Source organism: Osmia lignaria, chromosome 12 (assembly GCF_051020975.1).
Source record: "Osmia lignaria lignaria isolate PbOS001 chromosome 12, iyOsmLign1, whole genome shotgun sequence".
Lineage (NCBI taxonomy): Eukaryota > Metazoa > Arthropoda > Insecta > Hymenoptera > Megachilidae > Osmia > Osmia lignaria.
In genome coordinates, this window is record NC_135043.1 from 10,667,090 (window position 1) to 10,681,736 (window position 14,647).

The 14,647-nt window shown below is 39.1% G+C and overlaps 1 protein-coding gene across 10 annotated transcripts; it reads left to right on the forward strand.

Moving 5' to 3' along the window:
• Positions 1–379: 379 nt before the first annotated feature.
• Positions 380–14,521, forward strand: LOC117609989 (uncharacterized). 10 transcript variants are annotated; one of them, XM_076691377.1, is made up of 19 exons: positions 1,476–1,864; positions 1,928–2,120; positions 2,198–2,605; positions 2,720–2,861; positions 3,421–4,917; positions 5,019–5,338; positions 5,429–6,339; positions 8,178–8,275; positions 8,983–9,135; positions 12,345–12,470; positions 12,552–12,791; positions 12,903–13,031; positions 13,186–13,315; positions 13,388–13,510; positions 13,583–13,672; positions 13,735–13,858; positions 13,936–14,154; positions 14,221–14,312; positions 14,381–14,521. In XM_076691377.1, the coding sequence occupies exons 7-19, from the start codon at positions 6,073–6,075 to the stop codon at positions 14,519–14,521; spliced, it is 1,932 nt and encodes a 643-aa protein (XP_076547492.1). In that variant the 5' UTR covers positions 1,476–1,864; positions 1,928–2,120; positions 2,198–2,605; positions 2,720–2,861; positions 3,421–4,917; positions 5,019–5,338; positions 5,429–6,072. The 10 variants fall into 10 exon arrangements, with proteins under 10 accessions (XP_034192717.2, XP_076547496.1, XP_076547491.1 ...); XM_076691379.1 differs by having other exon boundaries at positions 3,421–4,398; positions 4,482–5,338; XM_076691380.1 differs by lacking the exon at positions 5,019–5,338 and having other exon boundaries at positions 3,421–3,586; positions 6,072–6,339.
• Positions 14,522–14,647: the final 126 nt, after the last annotated feature.

The window sequence follows — 14,647 nt, forward strand, 5'->3', positions numbered from 1 at the left end:
ATAGAAATAAAAAAAAAGATAGTAAAAATCTTATAGAACATGAATAAGATAATACGTTTGACAAAAAAAAGTCAAGTGTTAAATAAATAAGATAACAAGTCTTGATTGACGTCAAAAAGTTTGACGCTGGAAATTACTTATCGTTCTCTTCAGAGATGGCAACACGATACAATCGTAATTGAACATTCAAATTTTCGCGCGTTCGACACGCGGCGTCAAATCCTAAAACGGAAGTAGATTTATTTTAGTCAATCTCATATCAATAATTACAGTGTTATATTTAAATTCAATGCTACATTTTACATACCAGTTTAATTTACATAAGATAAGGTTATGCATTTCAAATATTTTTCAAAATTTCTCTTCAGATGATTGCAATGCAACGCTTAATAAAGTATTTATAATAAATCGAGTACAAAGTTCGAGAAAAAGAAAATGTACCATTGAATCGCTGCATTGATAACGTTAAGTATTAACAAAATTATTCCTAGATTACTTGTACCAGTGTCCTGATGCCTCTACGTGAAAAGTTGACAAGAGAGGGTTGGAGTACGCTAGGGTTGTGGATGCGCATTGGACGTCGAAGAAGTCTATCCCGTATCACTGGCATCGTTCCTGGATCGCATCGTCAGTATGCGGTCGCGCATTCCATGCGGGAACACCTGTTTGCTCTTTCGGCTTCTTCATCGCTTTTTTCATCTCAAATCACGTAGATATTTCCGTGTTTATTGACTCTTCGAATATGCAGCATATCGAAGAAAGACAATCGAAATCGTTGAACCTTTAAAAAAAAAAAGATTAAAGAACATTGTGTTTAAAATACTTTAACGTTTATCATAGAGAAACGAGGGAAAGGGGAAAGCGCAATACACTACTTGAATCAAAACGTTCGAATTAACAAATACCGTTAAATGATAAATTAAACCGGAAGTAAGTCTTTGGGATTATCGACCGAGATCGACAAAGGGATAGAATCGTTAAATATATATGCATATGTATATCGGTGTATCTGTGTAACCGCGTGGCAGACAAAAAGCAAGAGTATTGTTAAGGAGGGGAAAATCGAAAGAAAGAGCGAACAAGACGAAGAGTTTAAGCTACCGAGAGAGGAACGTCCTCGTGACTTCAACCACGTGCCTCTCGTGGTCCTCATTTAAATACGCGTAAGAGCAATTTTCTCTATTGACGTACGCCGGTTGTTCGCGGTTGCTCGTATTGACGGATACTCTTTTTTATTTGGTACATATTTTTTTAAAAATTTATTTACAATAGAAATTGGCATGCAATTTCTTTTTTTTTAAAAATTGATAATGTTTATCAGTCTCCCTTCGCACGCATCTTTTCTCAGCGTCAATGTAATCGATCATCGAGTTTACCTAACCTTTCCCCCTACTACCAACAGCATGCAACTAATATAAGTGTTACAGCACTTCAGATGGATCCTAGAATCGTTTTATATTGCATGCTATACCTGTATGATCCAGAAGTGTTTTCTTTTAAATATTCAACGTTTTTTCATCGTATGAATTTATGGTAGTTTCCCGCGTAAATCGAATGATCGTTTCGATTATTCATTTAGATCTCGATTTTTTCGTTTCGATTAATATAACGGACTATCGAATTTTTTCGTTTCGATTTATATGGCGGATTCTCGATCCTCATCTCCGGCAATTTCACTTTCAAGTGGAAGACAATAGTTTGCTTTTCCAAGACATTAAACTTAAGCGTCGATTAGGTACACTCGAGTCGAATTACGGTGGAGTTAATGCCCGGCATTTTAACGTAGAAACATGTTTCCCAGCTTCTTTTAAACTAACCTAGAGCCAACTGAACCGTTTACGTTTTCGTCAGAGGGGCTGTAATTGTAAGAAGAATACACAAAATTAACTTTTCAAAAGCTCGAGTCTAATGTTTTAAAGCATTGCAGGATAAAAGAAACAGAAAACCGATTGTTAGGCGTATTTGGAATCTGGGTTCAGGAATCAGAAAGACGACCCTGGTAGAGTTTAATCGTGTCTTCGAGACAACGGAGCGCATCATATATACAAGGTGTTACAAAAGTAATGGTTATGGCTTACAAGAGCTAATTTTCCATAGTATGTTCGATAGGTATAACTAAGGTAGTATTTTTTATTTTATTTAATATTATTTTTCTAGTATATAGACAATTAAAACACCATTCTATACTACATTTCAGAAGTAGCCATTAAACTATGCTAGTCGTTAAAACCTTAACTTGGTTAATTTAAATTAGTTTCACGACCGAGGTAGAGCGAGAAACGTCGACGAAACGTGTAGAATCATTTGTGTAAGGCAGGACCGTTACTTGCTCGACGCCCTGTACGTACATAACGTAAGATTGCAGCTCGTAGATTATTTGTAGTCGTTGCCATTGAGATGGGTTTTATACGAGCCCCTTCCCCGCGTACCTTTATATCGAGACTGAATGGACAGAGAGAGCAGTCTCCTCTATGAGATAATACGCCTGGTTGTACCTAAGCCATTCAGGCCCGAAGTCTTATCCATCGAATCGCGAGAGATCGTGGCGAGGTGAGGGTGGACACCGTGTTGGCCCCTGCAGTGTCATGCTCACCATACAAAACGAGTGAGTATATCGGTGGTTTGCATGCGATTACCTACCACTCAATTCATCGTATCAGCTAAGATCGATGCTTAAGCGTTTTTACACCTGACCGCTGCTGTTGTGCTTTTGTTCAAGCTTTTATTTCAACAAACTGGCCGCCATCTTGATGCCTTCCTCCTTACGCCAGCTACTATCTCCATCATGGTCACACAGGCTCTCTCCCCCGCTCGATTCATGACTTTTCAGCGGTTACCAAGCTTATACAGGCTGGAATTAAGTAAATATTCCTCTCGGTTAGGGGCTCGCTTCCCCCGTCTAAGAAAAGGTTTCATTTTCTACGCTACTCGTTCATCGTTGTTCGTTAAACACGTCACTTTCCATCAACTTTCAACTGGAACTTCCGGGTTGCTCGCAAGAGAACCCTTATGAATTTGAATGAAAGTTTCTGGGTTTGCAGAGTGATTCGTGATAAGAATAATAGTATACTTCGGTCGTGCCATTCGAGGGTGTGAAATTTAACACGTTGAACGCCACAGTGAAATCGGTATTAAAGCTCTAATTACTAAAAATAGTAATAATTAATTTTCAAATTTTAAACTTCTTATTTGCCATTTCACATTATTTGTACCATAGCAATATTACTTAAACTAATGTTTTTCTATTGTTTTCTTTTAATTATTCAGGTATATGTAAGATTAATCTCCATAAATAGACAGAGTTTCATTCAAATAATAATCGAATAAGTGATCTCTTGTGAGACAGACTTTCTCTTTACTAGGAATATAAGGAAACTCGTGCTTAGCTTCATTCATCTACGTCTTTAAACTTTCTTTCAGCTCTTTAGAAGAATTGTAACCCTCCTGCCTCCCTTTTCTCGATGGACTCATGGTTTAACGATAAGATGATACACTTTATGAGCGAGTACGTGGGATGACTCGAAAATAAGCGATTCCATAGTCTTATGTGATTACAAGATCCTTGATAAGAAGATAGTCTCTTCCGGTACAGTCTATCGATCGTTAGTACATTTCAAAACAGCCATTCTGTGATTTTAACGCGTCCGTTATAAATCTTTTCAATTTATTTTTATGAAACACTTTTTATTTCTTTTGTTTTTCTTTTTAGTTTACATTGATCATATTCAGATCTTGATCGTACGCACGAAGGATGAGTTGATGCAAACACGTTTTACGTTTCCAATAGAGGAAATTATCAGGAGTATTTCGCTTCAGCGAAGTTCCGGGTAGAAGCTCGTGACGAGATTCCTTCGTACAATGTGGATTCCCTTTGCATCGCGTGTAGTAACATGGCAATAAACCACTACAGTGGCGGTGCATAATCTAATGGCGCGTTGCCTCCCGCGACAAGTATGGGACAGTAGAGGGACGGCTTCTCTGTGGTTCATTAATTGCAGCTTGCTCTCTCTCCCTCTCTCTCCCTCTCTCGTTCTCTCACGTTGTTCCGATCGTTGAAGCGACAATAACTAAGGGGTTGGATAGGAAAAACCTTGGATAGTATGTCTATCGTGTGTACATCCTCGAAAAAGATGCTTTTCTTTTGTTTTTCATTATGAACAACCCTTTTCTTTTTTGTATCGAGTACATATCTATATGCAAAAGTTTATTTAGTCTTCTTTTTCCTTACTTTATCAACTGCAAGTCTTCAATTTTTTTCTTCAATATTCAGAATACTGTCTGCTAGATATTACTTTGGTCCTTCTCCCTGGGATCGATCGAGTCTGTTGTTTTCCATCGAACACGTACTACGTGTTGGTGAATTCCACTTTTCCTGAATCCCACGAGATCCTTCATCAGGTATGTCAACAAATTAATCGCGTGATCTCTTCCCATTCATTCTTGTTCATACGTAACGTTCATTTTACATTTCTCCGTAATAGCTTCGCCCATCTACTCTCCATTTTCATACCAATGGCAACTACTGTGTCTTGTATATTCGAATGTCCTTACAAGTTCATGGAAATGAAAGAAGACAATACACATGAGGTTTCACGTGAAATTTCATTGTCTTGTATCTTTAGAACAATGAACATTACCGATGACAATGGATCACTTTGTTCTCGTGCGGTTCACGGAAGCTCGTCTTTTGATACCTTCTCCGGAAATTGATCGGTGAATTTGATCTTCTAATTGTATACTAATTAAGACGTTGAAAGTTGCAGATATAATCTAGCGTGCATTCACGAAGGAGAGATAACTTTTCACATAAATTTTGTAGAATCAGTGGAACTGTGTTCCTTGAATGTAACAAAAAAATTGTAACGATCGCGAGCATTTGGTTGGCAATGTAAAGGATAAGAAACATCAACGGACTTGGTAATTTTTCTCGGAACGTATACTTTCTGACAATCAAGCACTCTATTCAACAGAGCTGGATTCCATTCGATCCTCCCTCTTAGACGTTTGATTTTCTTTAGGCGACGCGCAGAAAAAAGATGAACGGATCAAAGGAAAATTTAACGTATACTGCAATGCCAAAGGCGCTCTTTTCTTCACGAAGTAGCCTTGCTAGTTCGTTACTCGTTCGCTCGATTGTTTAATTTCCTCGGCGAATTGAAGGGAAAGAAAGAATAACGTGGCATCGAACAGCCGCAAATAGATATCGCTATAATTATAAATTGAAAAGATCGAACGCTTACATGTTACAGGGTCTTTCAAAAAAGGTGTAAAGTTGAGCTTTCAGAGTGGAAGTGTATTAGATCATTCTATTATTATATTCAAAATATTTATGCTATACGTATGTAATCATTTTTATTGAACTTTAAACTTTAATTTGATATTTAATAGTTTTATGTCATCAAATTCTATCAGACTTTGTATGTTTCAGGAATGGTTATTTGATATGCAACAGTGTGCACAGCCTCTGTGATAAAATTCTTCCAATAAGAATCAGAATATCATTAGCTGGTTAAAATGTCAATGGTTGTTGATTAAACAACCAGAAGGTGCACACAAAGGCTGGCATTTCCCCTGCACATTGAATTTGCGGTCTCTCCTCTTTGCACGCATACAGGCTCGCAACAGAACCAGCTCGTAATCTATTCTCGCGGGTCAAATGTGTATCTAACTTTCAATCGGTACAAGAATGGCCCTTGTGTACCGTGTAGTTGAGCTTAAATAGTCTCCTCTTAATGTAGTTAAGTGTAAAATAGCTCGCATAGTTTAATTACAATGCTTGGCCTGCTTGTTGCACGTACAGCATCGCCCAAAACTATCAGACCACAGGGTAGCGTTTCATAAACGATGCGATTCATTTATCAAAATATTTCAATGGCATTTAAGATAAAATAAGGGAGTATTATTTCCAGTGAAAGGAAATAATTTTGGTAACTTTCTGAGCGCGCCCCATGCGTACGTCCATTATTCATGAATTTATTATCATGAGGATGATCGACATAAACGTCGCTACGTATCATCGTTACGTTCCAGTTTTAGGGTGGAAATTCGGCGTAACGTTGAAATTATTTCAGCATGTCACCGCGTAATGGGTCGTGCGCGGCGGAAGTTAGTTCGGTGAGGAGTCTGTCGTCGGACGATGTCTCGGCTACCAAGGCGAACAGAAAGAAGTCCTGCTGGGCACGTGCCACGGATCCGGCACACCGACGTGGACGACGCATTCAACTGCTACAGATGCTTGTGTTGCCGTTCATACCGATCCTGGCGTTGATCGTCCAAACGGCCAACACCCTACACGACATCCTGATCTATCGGCAGGAGGTCTCTGACATTGAGACCCAGGTAACGGATGTGCTTAAACGTTTTCGATGCTTTATCTAAAGCTTCGTTCATATTGTTCTACCTCACAGTTTATAATTTAAGCCTGTTGATCTATGCTATGCAAGAGGAACCATAGAAAAATTGTATTATTATTCTTTTAAAATATCAGTATGAAACTTTAAAAATAATTGTTAAATGAAACAGACGTTTCCTAACTAATATGTAATTATGCGAACGGCGTAATTAGGTCGGATACGTATAATTCAGTGGCAATCGATCGACGATTCGTCTAAAAGTAACGAACGAATGAGTAAACATCTAACCACACCTACGCATTCGTCCCTTCGAGCATAGCGAATATGAAATCATCCACTCCTTCGATTGTTTCTGTACATAGGGCATAGATCACTCGTTTGTCTCTACGATAACGATTCTTCTTTTATTAGAACAGCGTTGGGAACTTAAAACAATGCATAACAACGAATAGAATGCCCGGAGATGTGACGCTGTTCGATGGGAGAACATATTCCAAATCAAAATTCTCTTCTCATGGGAAATTAAAATGTATTAATGAGTATTTTTATGACTTTCTCTACTTTCGTGAAACAGACACTTCAAACGGCACGTTAAGAGAAATATTATAAAAATGGAGACAATATTATATTGCAAGAGACGAAGGCTTTGACGATCTTCAGAGTATTGAAAAATTTCTAATTACCATCCCGTCATTTGCTAGGAGAAAATATCCAATCGTCGAGCCTTATTTTAGTATGAAAATTTTTTCAACCACGAACAAGGGTGAAATTAAAGGATGTTTAATCCACCAATCCCCTATCACTTACGTAACCATCGGTCCTTTGTTGACGAAACGTTAAGTTACAACGACCTCGGAGGGTTCAATTAACTGAAATATCAATTTTCTTTGAATAAAATTTCCAATAAAATTTTTCAAAAATTGTGAAACTCTGTTATAGATACGGTTTCGTTCTATCGCCCTTAAAATTCCATCAATTCCGGAGTGCCACTGCATTGTTAAGAACTCTACATGAAACAATACTGAAGTGCTTTCATCGATGACCAACGCATTGTTCTATGATAGAATTGGTGGTGAAGCTTGCGTTTGCAAAACGATACCGGACTTTTCAAGAAGCGAACGCGTAGGTGTTGAATTTTATTCGAGAGTACACCCTGTAGAGCGATGGATCTGATCGAAATTCATCGAAACAGGGTGTATCCTCGAGTGCACCGTTCGATCTCGAATTACCTGTTTGACGAACAGAATGGCGCGGTATATTACTACGAAAGAATGGACGCATTCTCTTCCTTGCTTGTCCTCGTCCCCATCTTCGTCCTCGGTGTTTGCCATTGTGGTAAGGGTTGCGGTACTTTTTATACCTGTTCGAGTTACTGCTCTCTGCCACGCCCTGCACAATTAAGATATCTAGAGGAAACGCTGCTTAATTTGCCTGTTTAATGACATAGAAGTACCATAAAATGGCACTTGTGGTACGTATATCTATTTAAAGATAAAAATTTAAAGAAAATTTTCTATTAATATTCTTAATTATTTTTATTGAAACACAGAAGCATTGCCAGGTAGAAGACCATTTAGATAACAGTTGAGTGAACTCTCTTGACCACCCTCTACGTTCCTCCTTTACTATCACTTCCACTTCTTCCCGGAAGCTTTGTAGACTCGGAACAACACTGGCCATTAGCTGGTAAAGTCTCATGGTCCATTTAATTTGTAATACCCTTAATAGCAGGACAAACTGGTCACAGTTTGAAAGAGATTCTTCTGAACCTTTTGCGGTTCGTTTAAGCAACTATCGATTAATTAATGTTTACATTGTTTTCAGGTAACAATTGCAACAGATTTGGGAAAGGTGGTGACACGGATGCAGCTTGAAAGATCCGAGGTCGCATTCTTCATCTACACCAACGGCAACACTCTAAGGTATCCGCATTGATTAGGAGAAAAAAATTGTAGCGGAAAATTGATAGCATTGAATGCCTTTCGATCCCCGGATATACGTGACTCAGAGACAAAAGCTGCTCCTCCCAAGAGTAGGAACCCTTTAACGTTTAACGTGCAAGCCCAATGAAAACAGATGGGCAACAGGGTGTTCTCTAATCAAGACGCCGTCGACGCGATACGCTTCTTTCTAGTATCTCAAGAAAAACAATAGAAGCGAGAGTTTCACGGAATGCGAGAACAGTTCGACGATCGAGAAAATCCAATTTCTACCGCTTGCGACTAGAGATAGGATATTAATTTTGATGCATCGATCGAATCTGCGATGCGCGCGTTAAAGACGATCGCTCGTTGTTTTCTGTAAATAGCCGGGGCAGAATTTGACCCAGCTTCGAAGCTGCAATCAGTGACACTCGTAAAATTCAAGGTTCGAAGACGGTGATCAGAGGCGTATGATCAACGAAACGTGACACGTTGACCTGACCCTTCCGCTTCGATTCTTTCGTTAAAGCCGAGGGAAACTCTATGAGATATTAACAAAAATTTTTAAAATAGCTTCACTAAAATTTCTGCCTCTTTGCGAGTGCAACGCGAGCAATGAAAAAGAGTAATAAATAAAGCAGCTTCACTCTCTTCGCTGATTTATCGACGCAACGTTAATACGATATGGTGTTCTGCATCTTTTCAAGGTCGAACTTGACGCAGAGGTTCGCCATAACCGATCAAGCTCTTCATAATATGACTACGTGGCCCTTGGTCTCGGTACCGAGGGACGAGAGCAAGACGCAAACCTATGACGTGGTCAGCAAAGAGGCCTTCCAAGCACGCCTCGAGGATTTCAGGTAACGAATCGATCAGCAAATACTCGAGGTCTTTCTCTCTTTACTCTGAACACCAGTCCACGTGTTTATAATGACGTCAGAGGATCCCTTTATGTGTCTGACGTTTTTTTCTTCTTTTTTTTAAACTTTAATTAACCCGCTGTGGATAACTTTCATCGCGTAATCGATCATAACACTTTGACTGGCGCGTCACTGGTGTTCTGAATGACGCGATATTAATCTGAATAATTTTTTAATAAATAATTAAAGCGTTTACATGTACTGTATTAGGTTCTGGATTTGGAAACATGGAAAGTCTAACTGGATTTCATGACATAAAAGTATCTCAGAGTAGCACTTACGATGCATCGATTTAAAGCTTAAAGTTTAATGAAAATTACTGTGTAAACGTTTTGCCAATATTCTTTATACAAAATGACTAATGGTCAATTAGAATAATGTAAAGAGATAATGACTGATTCGATTAATTAATGATAATTTTAAATGTCTATAAAATCTGACAATCAGAAGAAATAAGAAATTCTAATATGAAATTCACTGAAATACTATTCTAGGTGGCTGCAATACTCGGTTGTATGGAAAGTTACGAGGAAGGAGGCCTCTATTCCTCCGAGCTTTCGTTCCGACACTTGTTGAATTTCCATTCACCCTCCGAGCGAACAATTACTCTTCCACTATTCTTTAATACAACAAGAACTAAAACGTTTGTATTATGTATTCTTTAATTATCCGATTAATCCATAACGAAGTGCTTTTATAATAGCACCACGTCGTATTCTTCTTTTTTATATCGATCGGTTATAAAAATACGTATGAGGAATCCAGTTCTTTTATAACAGCAAGTGTCGAGGAACAGGCTCGTATAGTTATACGACAAAACGAATGAAGATATGTGACACCGTTTTCGTTCTTTTTAAATTTATTTTCTTTAATCCTGTCGGAAACGAAAGCGTCAGATTCGTCGACGCGTGAAGAGGTAAAGCCGAGGGTTAACCGAATGCAGTCGGGGTAGACGGAACAATATTAATGTCGTTTCGATCGGGAATATTTGCGGAAGTCACGTTTTTCATTTGATCCATTGATACCGACTTCCTCGCAGCGCACGTACCACCGATAAATCGATAAAAGGCACACAAAGTATCGGACGTGAACTATTCACGAAAACCCTACCCTTACATTACACAGGATGTTTGAAAAGTTCCATTTTCAAAAATCCTCCAATACTTCTTCAATACGTTCTGTGAAAATCCAGCTGATAATTAATTAATGTATGAAATGAAAGTATCGATAGGAGAAAACCTTCGCGATGGCACGTGACTAATCTGACCCGCAAACGACACCAATTAAAGGTGTTATATTTCCCACATAAATTATGTGGGGGTGACACGTTAATACGGTGGAAATTTCCCGTCCACATACGTAACCGCAGACATACGTTAGTGACACTCAAATAATCATTTTCAAGTTCGACCGAGTGGAAAACCAACTGTTTTTCAAGTTGTTACGATAATTACCAAACGGGTGCACCTTTGTTTCTCCCTCTTTTTTATGAATCATCTCTTTAACTCATTAGGTACGTATCACCCTTTTCTCTTAAGAGAGAGAACGAAAAGGGAAAGAATTCTTGAAATATTTCAAATCTTTAATCATGCGTTGCATTGACTCTCTGTATTTTATTTTAGATAGCTTAGCGTAAAGCTCTTTCTTAAAGAAAGAAGAATAGATACCAAGGGAAAAAAGGAAAATCCTCCATTGATCGAAGGTGGAGTTTCGCGTTGGATATTATACGGAACGTATGTCAGATAATGGGACGCATTTCTGTCAGCAGGAGCACCGGTAACAAGCCGCTAACAATCCTCTTCGTCTTCCAGCCAACATATTACCGTCGTTGACAAAGATGACGGATAGGGTGGATACGTGTTAACTTAGGTTTCATCGAGGAGAAAATAACACCGTTTGATTCCCGTTGTTCTATTAATCTTTTATCATCGGTTTACCATCTATCTATCTTGACGAACGTAGCTATTTATCAATTATTCTATAAACTATCTATGCTTGTTCCATCGTTGATAGAATTAGAATCGTTTAAATCGTCGCGTCGATGAAATCATTGATCCATTCTACTGATTTCACTTCGCTCCGATAGCGGAGGCTTCAATTACGTTTGTGCAATTTGAGAGAGGAAGCTAAACCTCATCGCTTCGCGGGGCTGTTATTCGAGTGAACGATCCAGATGAATTTACACCGGCCGAGAATAACGTAGGGTTGTGACAAATCTGTTGAAAAGGAATCGTATCTCGTTTTTCCTCTATCGCTGTTCGGCCTTCTCTGTCGAACTTACCTTTATGAGCAATGGATGAGGTTGTCACACATGAGCGCGTGACCGGCCATTTGGAGCGGTGAACAATATTTTTAGACCCCTCTGATCATCTCTCTCTTTTCACCCCTTCTCTACTTTCTCTTTGTCACTCTCTACGACTAAAAGCTGATTCGATGTAATAGACAGACAGACTATAGTAGCGTTTCATAACGAGTTGAGTTATGGTATGCTTTATTTTTTTTTTTCAGGGAATTATGTTAATCAGATGCGTATATGGAATTGGAATTGCAGGGTCCTCGTAAAAGAACTTTTGAAAAGAAGAATTGTAGTTAGGCGATGATGGCTAAATAAGTGAAGCGTTTGATTACCAATGCGAGGGATACACCCCTATATTTTTCACAAATTTTTAAGGAAATACTAGGAATGGTACTTTAATTAAAGATATTCTGTATTAAATAGGGACGTAGAATCCAAGAGATTTCCAATATCCAATAGGAAGGATCATGAAAGATATGCGACATTAATAATACTGGCGACTAAAAATGGTAAAGGGTTTCAAGTTACTCCACTAAAATAGATAAATCAAAAATACTGAAGTTCTATTTAACTAAGATTGGGGGTTGCAAACCCTCAACAGACCAATTATACACACCAATCCGATGAGTTAAAAACAAGTAAAGAGATTGAACGAAAGTTACACAATCCTTAGATTTCTTTGACAAAAGTACCCGTACGTGTTCAGTCAAGGGTTTCTTCCTGGTAATCAAACGCGGAAGGGATGAAGGGTAAAAGCAATTTCGCGAAGCTTCCTCTGGAAAAGTCAATTCCTAACGTATTGACAGGGGGATTGGTCCGAAGACTTTGAGTAAAAAGTTTGTTCGTTTCTCAGGCAGAAGATAAGTTCGGAGGAGAGCAGCATTATCGAAGTGCTGGCATGGTACACGAGCGTGAACGCGGCTATGCTGGACCACTTGACTAATCAGATCAAGGAAACGGATAACAGCGGAGTATGGAGGTAAACGTATGAAAATGTTAAGAAAACTTAATTTTATTTGACAGTTACTAAAGACGAGGATACGTTTGCGCGTCGTTTCAGGTATTTGATAGCTTTTAAAAATTTGCTGAGAAGCATCGAGAGCTTGGGTATTGCTTCCGTGTACGGAATCAATTACTTTGGACGTGGGATTCTTGTGGGTGACAATTATGTCAGCTACGTACGACACGAAGCACTTGGACGTGATCTCCTCAGCGGATCTCTCACATACGTGCCTTCTCTAAAACATTTTTATGCGGAACTCACCCGTAGTATGCCAGACTACGGTAGAATTAAATCTAGGTATGCAATAAAGCTACGTGAAATATAAAAAAAGGAATATGTAAGTCGAAGGGGTTGAGAACTTCCCCCGAAAAGAAGGAGGATTCTTCTTTATGTAAAACTGCATTGCAGGCGAGACGAGATCCTTCGTAATCAGAAAAGGGAACCGAGGTTGGACGACGCGATTGCTTATTTCGATTCGATGGCAACTTACGTGGACGAGCTACGTAAACTTCAGAAAGAGTTACGTCATATGATTAGGTAAATCTTCGTAATGGAATTTCGTTGCACTGTAATTCGCGTTTGCAGCGAAACAAACGGAGCCTGATACAACTTGATGACACAAAAGTACCGCGATTAATCAACGTAAATTGACTGGTATAATCGGAATTTAATCGCCTCTGTTTCTGAACAGGGATTACGTGAATTCAACGCTTCAAGACGCAAGTAACAAAGAGGTTGCTGGAATAGCTATAGTCGTCTTAGTATTGGTCGTCTCTCCTATTATTATAATATTAGTCCGCAACGCGGTTGCCACGATACAAGTAAATAATGCTTCTTTCCTCGACGAATCAACTTAAGAAACGAATAATGAAACGTATCGTGACAAATTTTAGATGTATGCAGCTAATTTGGCACAAAAAGCGAGGGAACTTAAACAAGAAAAAGGAAAGAGCGATACGCTGCTTTTCCAAATGTTACCACCAAGCGTTGCTCAACAATTGAAGCAAACGCAACAGGTATCTTAATCCTCTATAGTCCAGATGTGTCTTATAAACCTCCTTCGCTTTCATTGTCTTCTTGTTTAAAAGGTTCCAGCAGAATATTACGAGGCTGTAACTGTGTACTTCAGTGATATTGTTGGTTTCACTGAAATAGCTGCTGAGAACACTCCTCTAGAAGTAAGTTTCATAGATAGATACTCCAAAATTTAGTTGAATATAAAATTACTGTGTACCTTCAGGTCGTCACGTTTCTAAATTCAATTTACAAATTGTTCGACGCCCGCATCGAATGCTACGACGTGTACAAAGTTGAAACTATCGGTGATTCTTACATGGTCGCATCTGGTTTACCAGTCAGAAATGGTGAACATTCCGTCTCCTTCCTTTTTCTCCATGCAATTTAAATTCTTGTTGTTTCATCTCGTCTTCCTTTTTTAAAGGTGACAAACACGTGTCCGAAATAGCAACGATGGCACTTGATCTCCTGGCAGCCTCTTCGGTATTTCAAGTACCAAAGCGACCAGGTGAACGTCTTCAGATACGAAGCGGTGCCCACACGGGACCCGTGGTCGCTGGAATCGTTGGAAGCAAAATGCCTCGCTATTGCCTTTTCGGTGATACCGTGAACACAGCTAGTAGGATGGAATCAACTGGCGAAGGTACCTCTTCATCTATGTTTCTTAGATTTCTTAACAGAAGTTAATCTTCCTTTTCTTCGCACAAAGCTCTACGAATACACATCAGCCTGGAGATGAAAAAGGCTCTTGACGCTGTCGGAGGTTTCAAAATTGCCCACCGAGGTTTGGTGGATGTCAAGGTAAACGAAAGAAACTGTATGATGTTTAAATAAAAAAGGAAAAGGAAATAATAATATTAATTAATCAGGGTAAGGGATTAATGGATACCTACTGGTTGGAGTGTAAAGACGGCGGAATCGCTCGAGCAGCTGAACTAGACTTACCATCGTTCTTCGAGGATGTACGACCAGTTTTCATACGCCGTCTACGAGAAGAGGGTACCATCTGATGCGAACCATACTCCCGAAGGGACCTCTGGTACCTGAACCGCCCGCCCACTCCTTATATACGTCTCTCGCAACCCAATCTCATCGACCACTTAAAGAAACCTACCCAAGGTCGTAAGAACAGGCTA

Bases quoted from the DNA above. Each gene is read 5' to 3' on its own strand.
- LOC117609989 (XM_034336826.2), top strand. From the start codon at position 2,586: ATGCTCACCATACAAAACGA. The intron at 8,276-8,982 runs GTATCCGCATTG...CATCTTTTCAAG, and splicing joins ACCAACGGCAACACTCTAAG to GTCGAACTTGACGCAGAGGT. The intron at 13,511-13,582 runs GTATCTTAATCC...CTTGTTTAAAAG, and splicing joins AATTGAAGCAAACGCAACAG to GTTCCAGCAGAATATTACGA.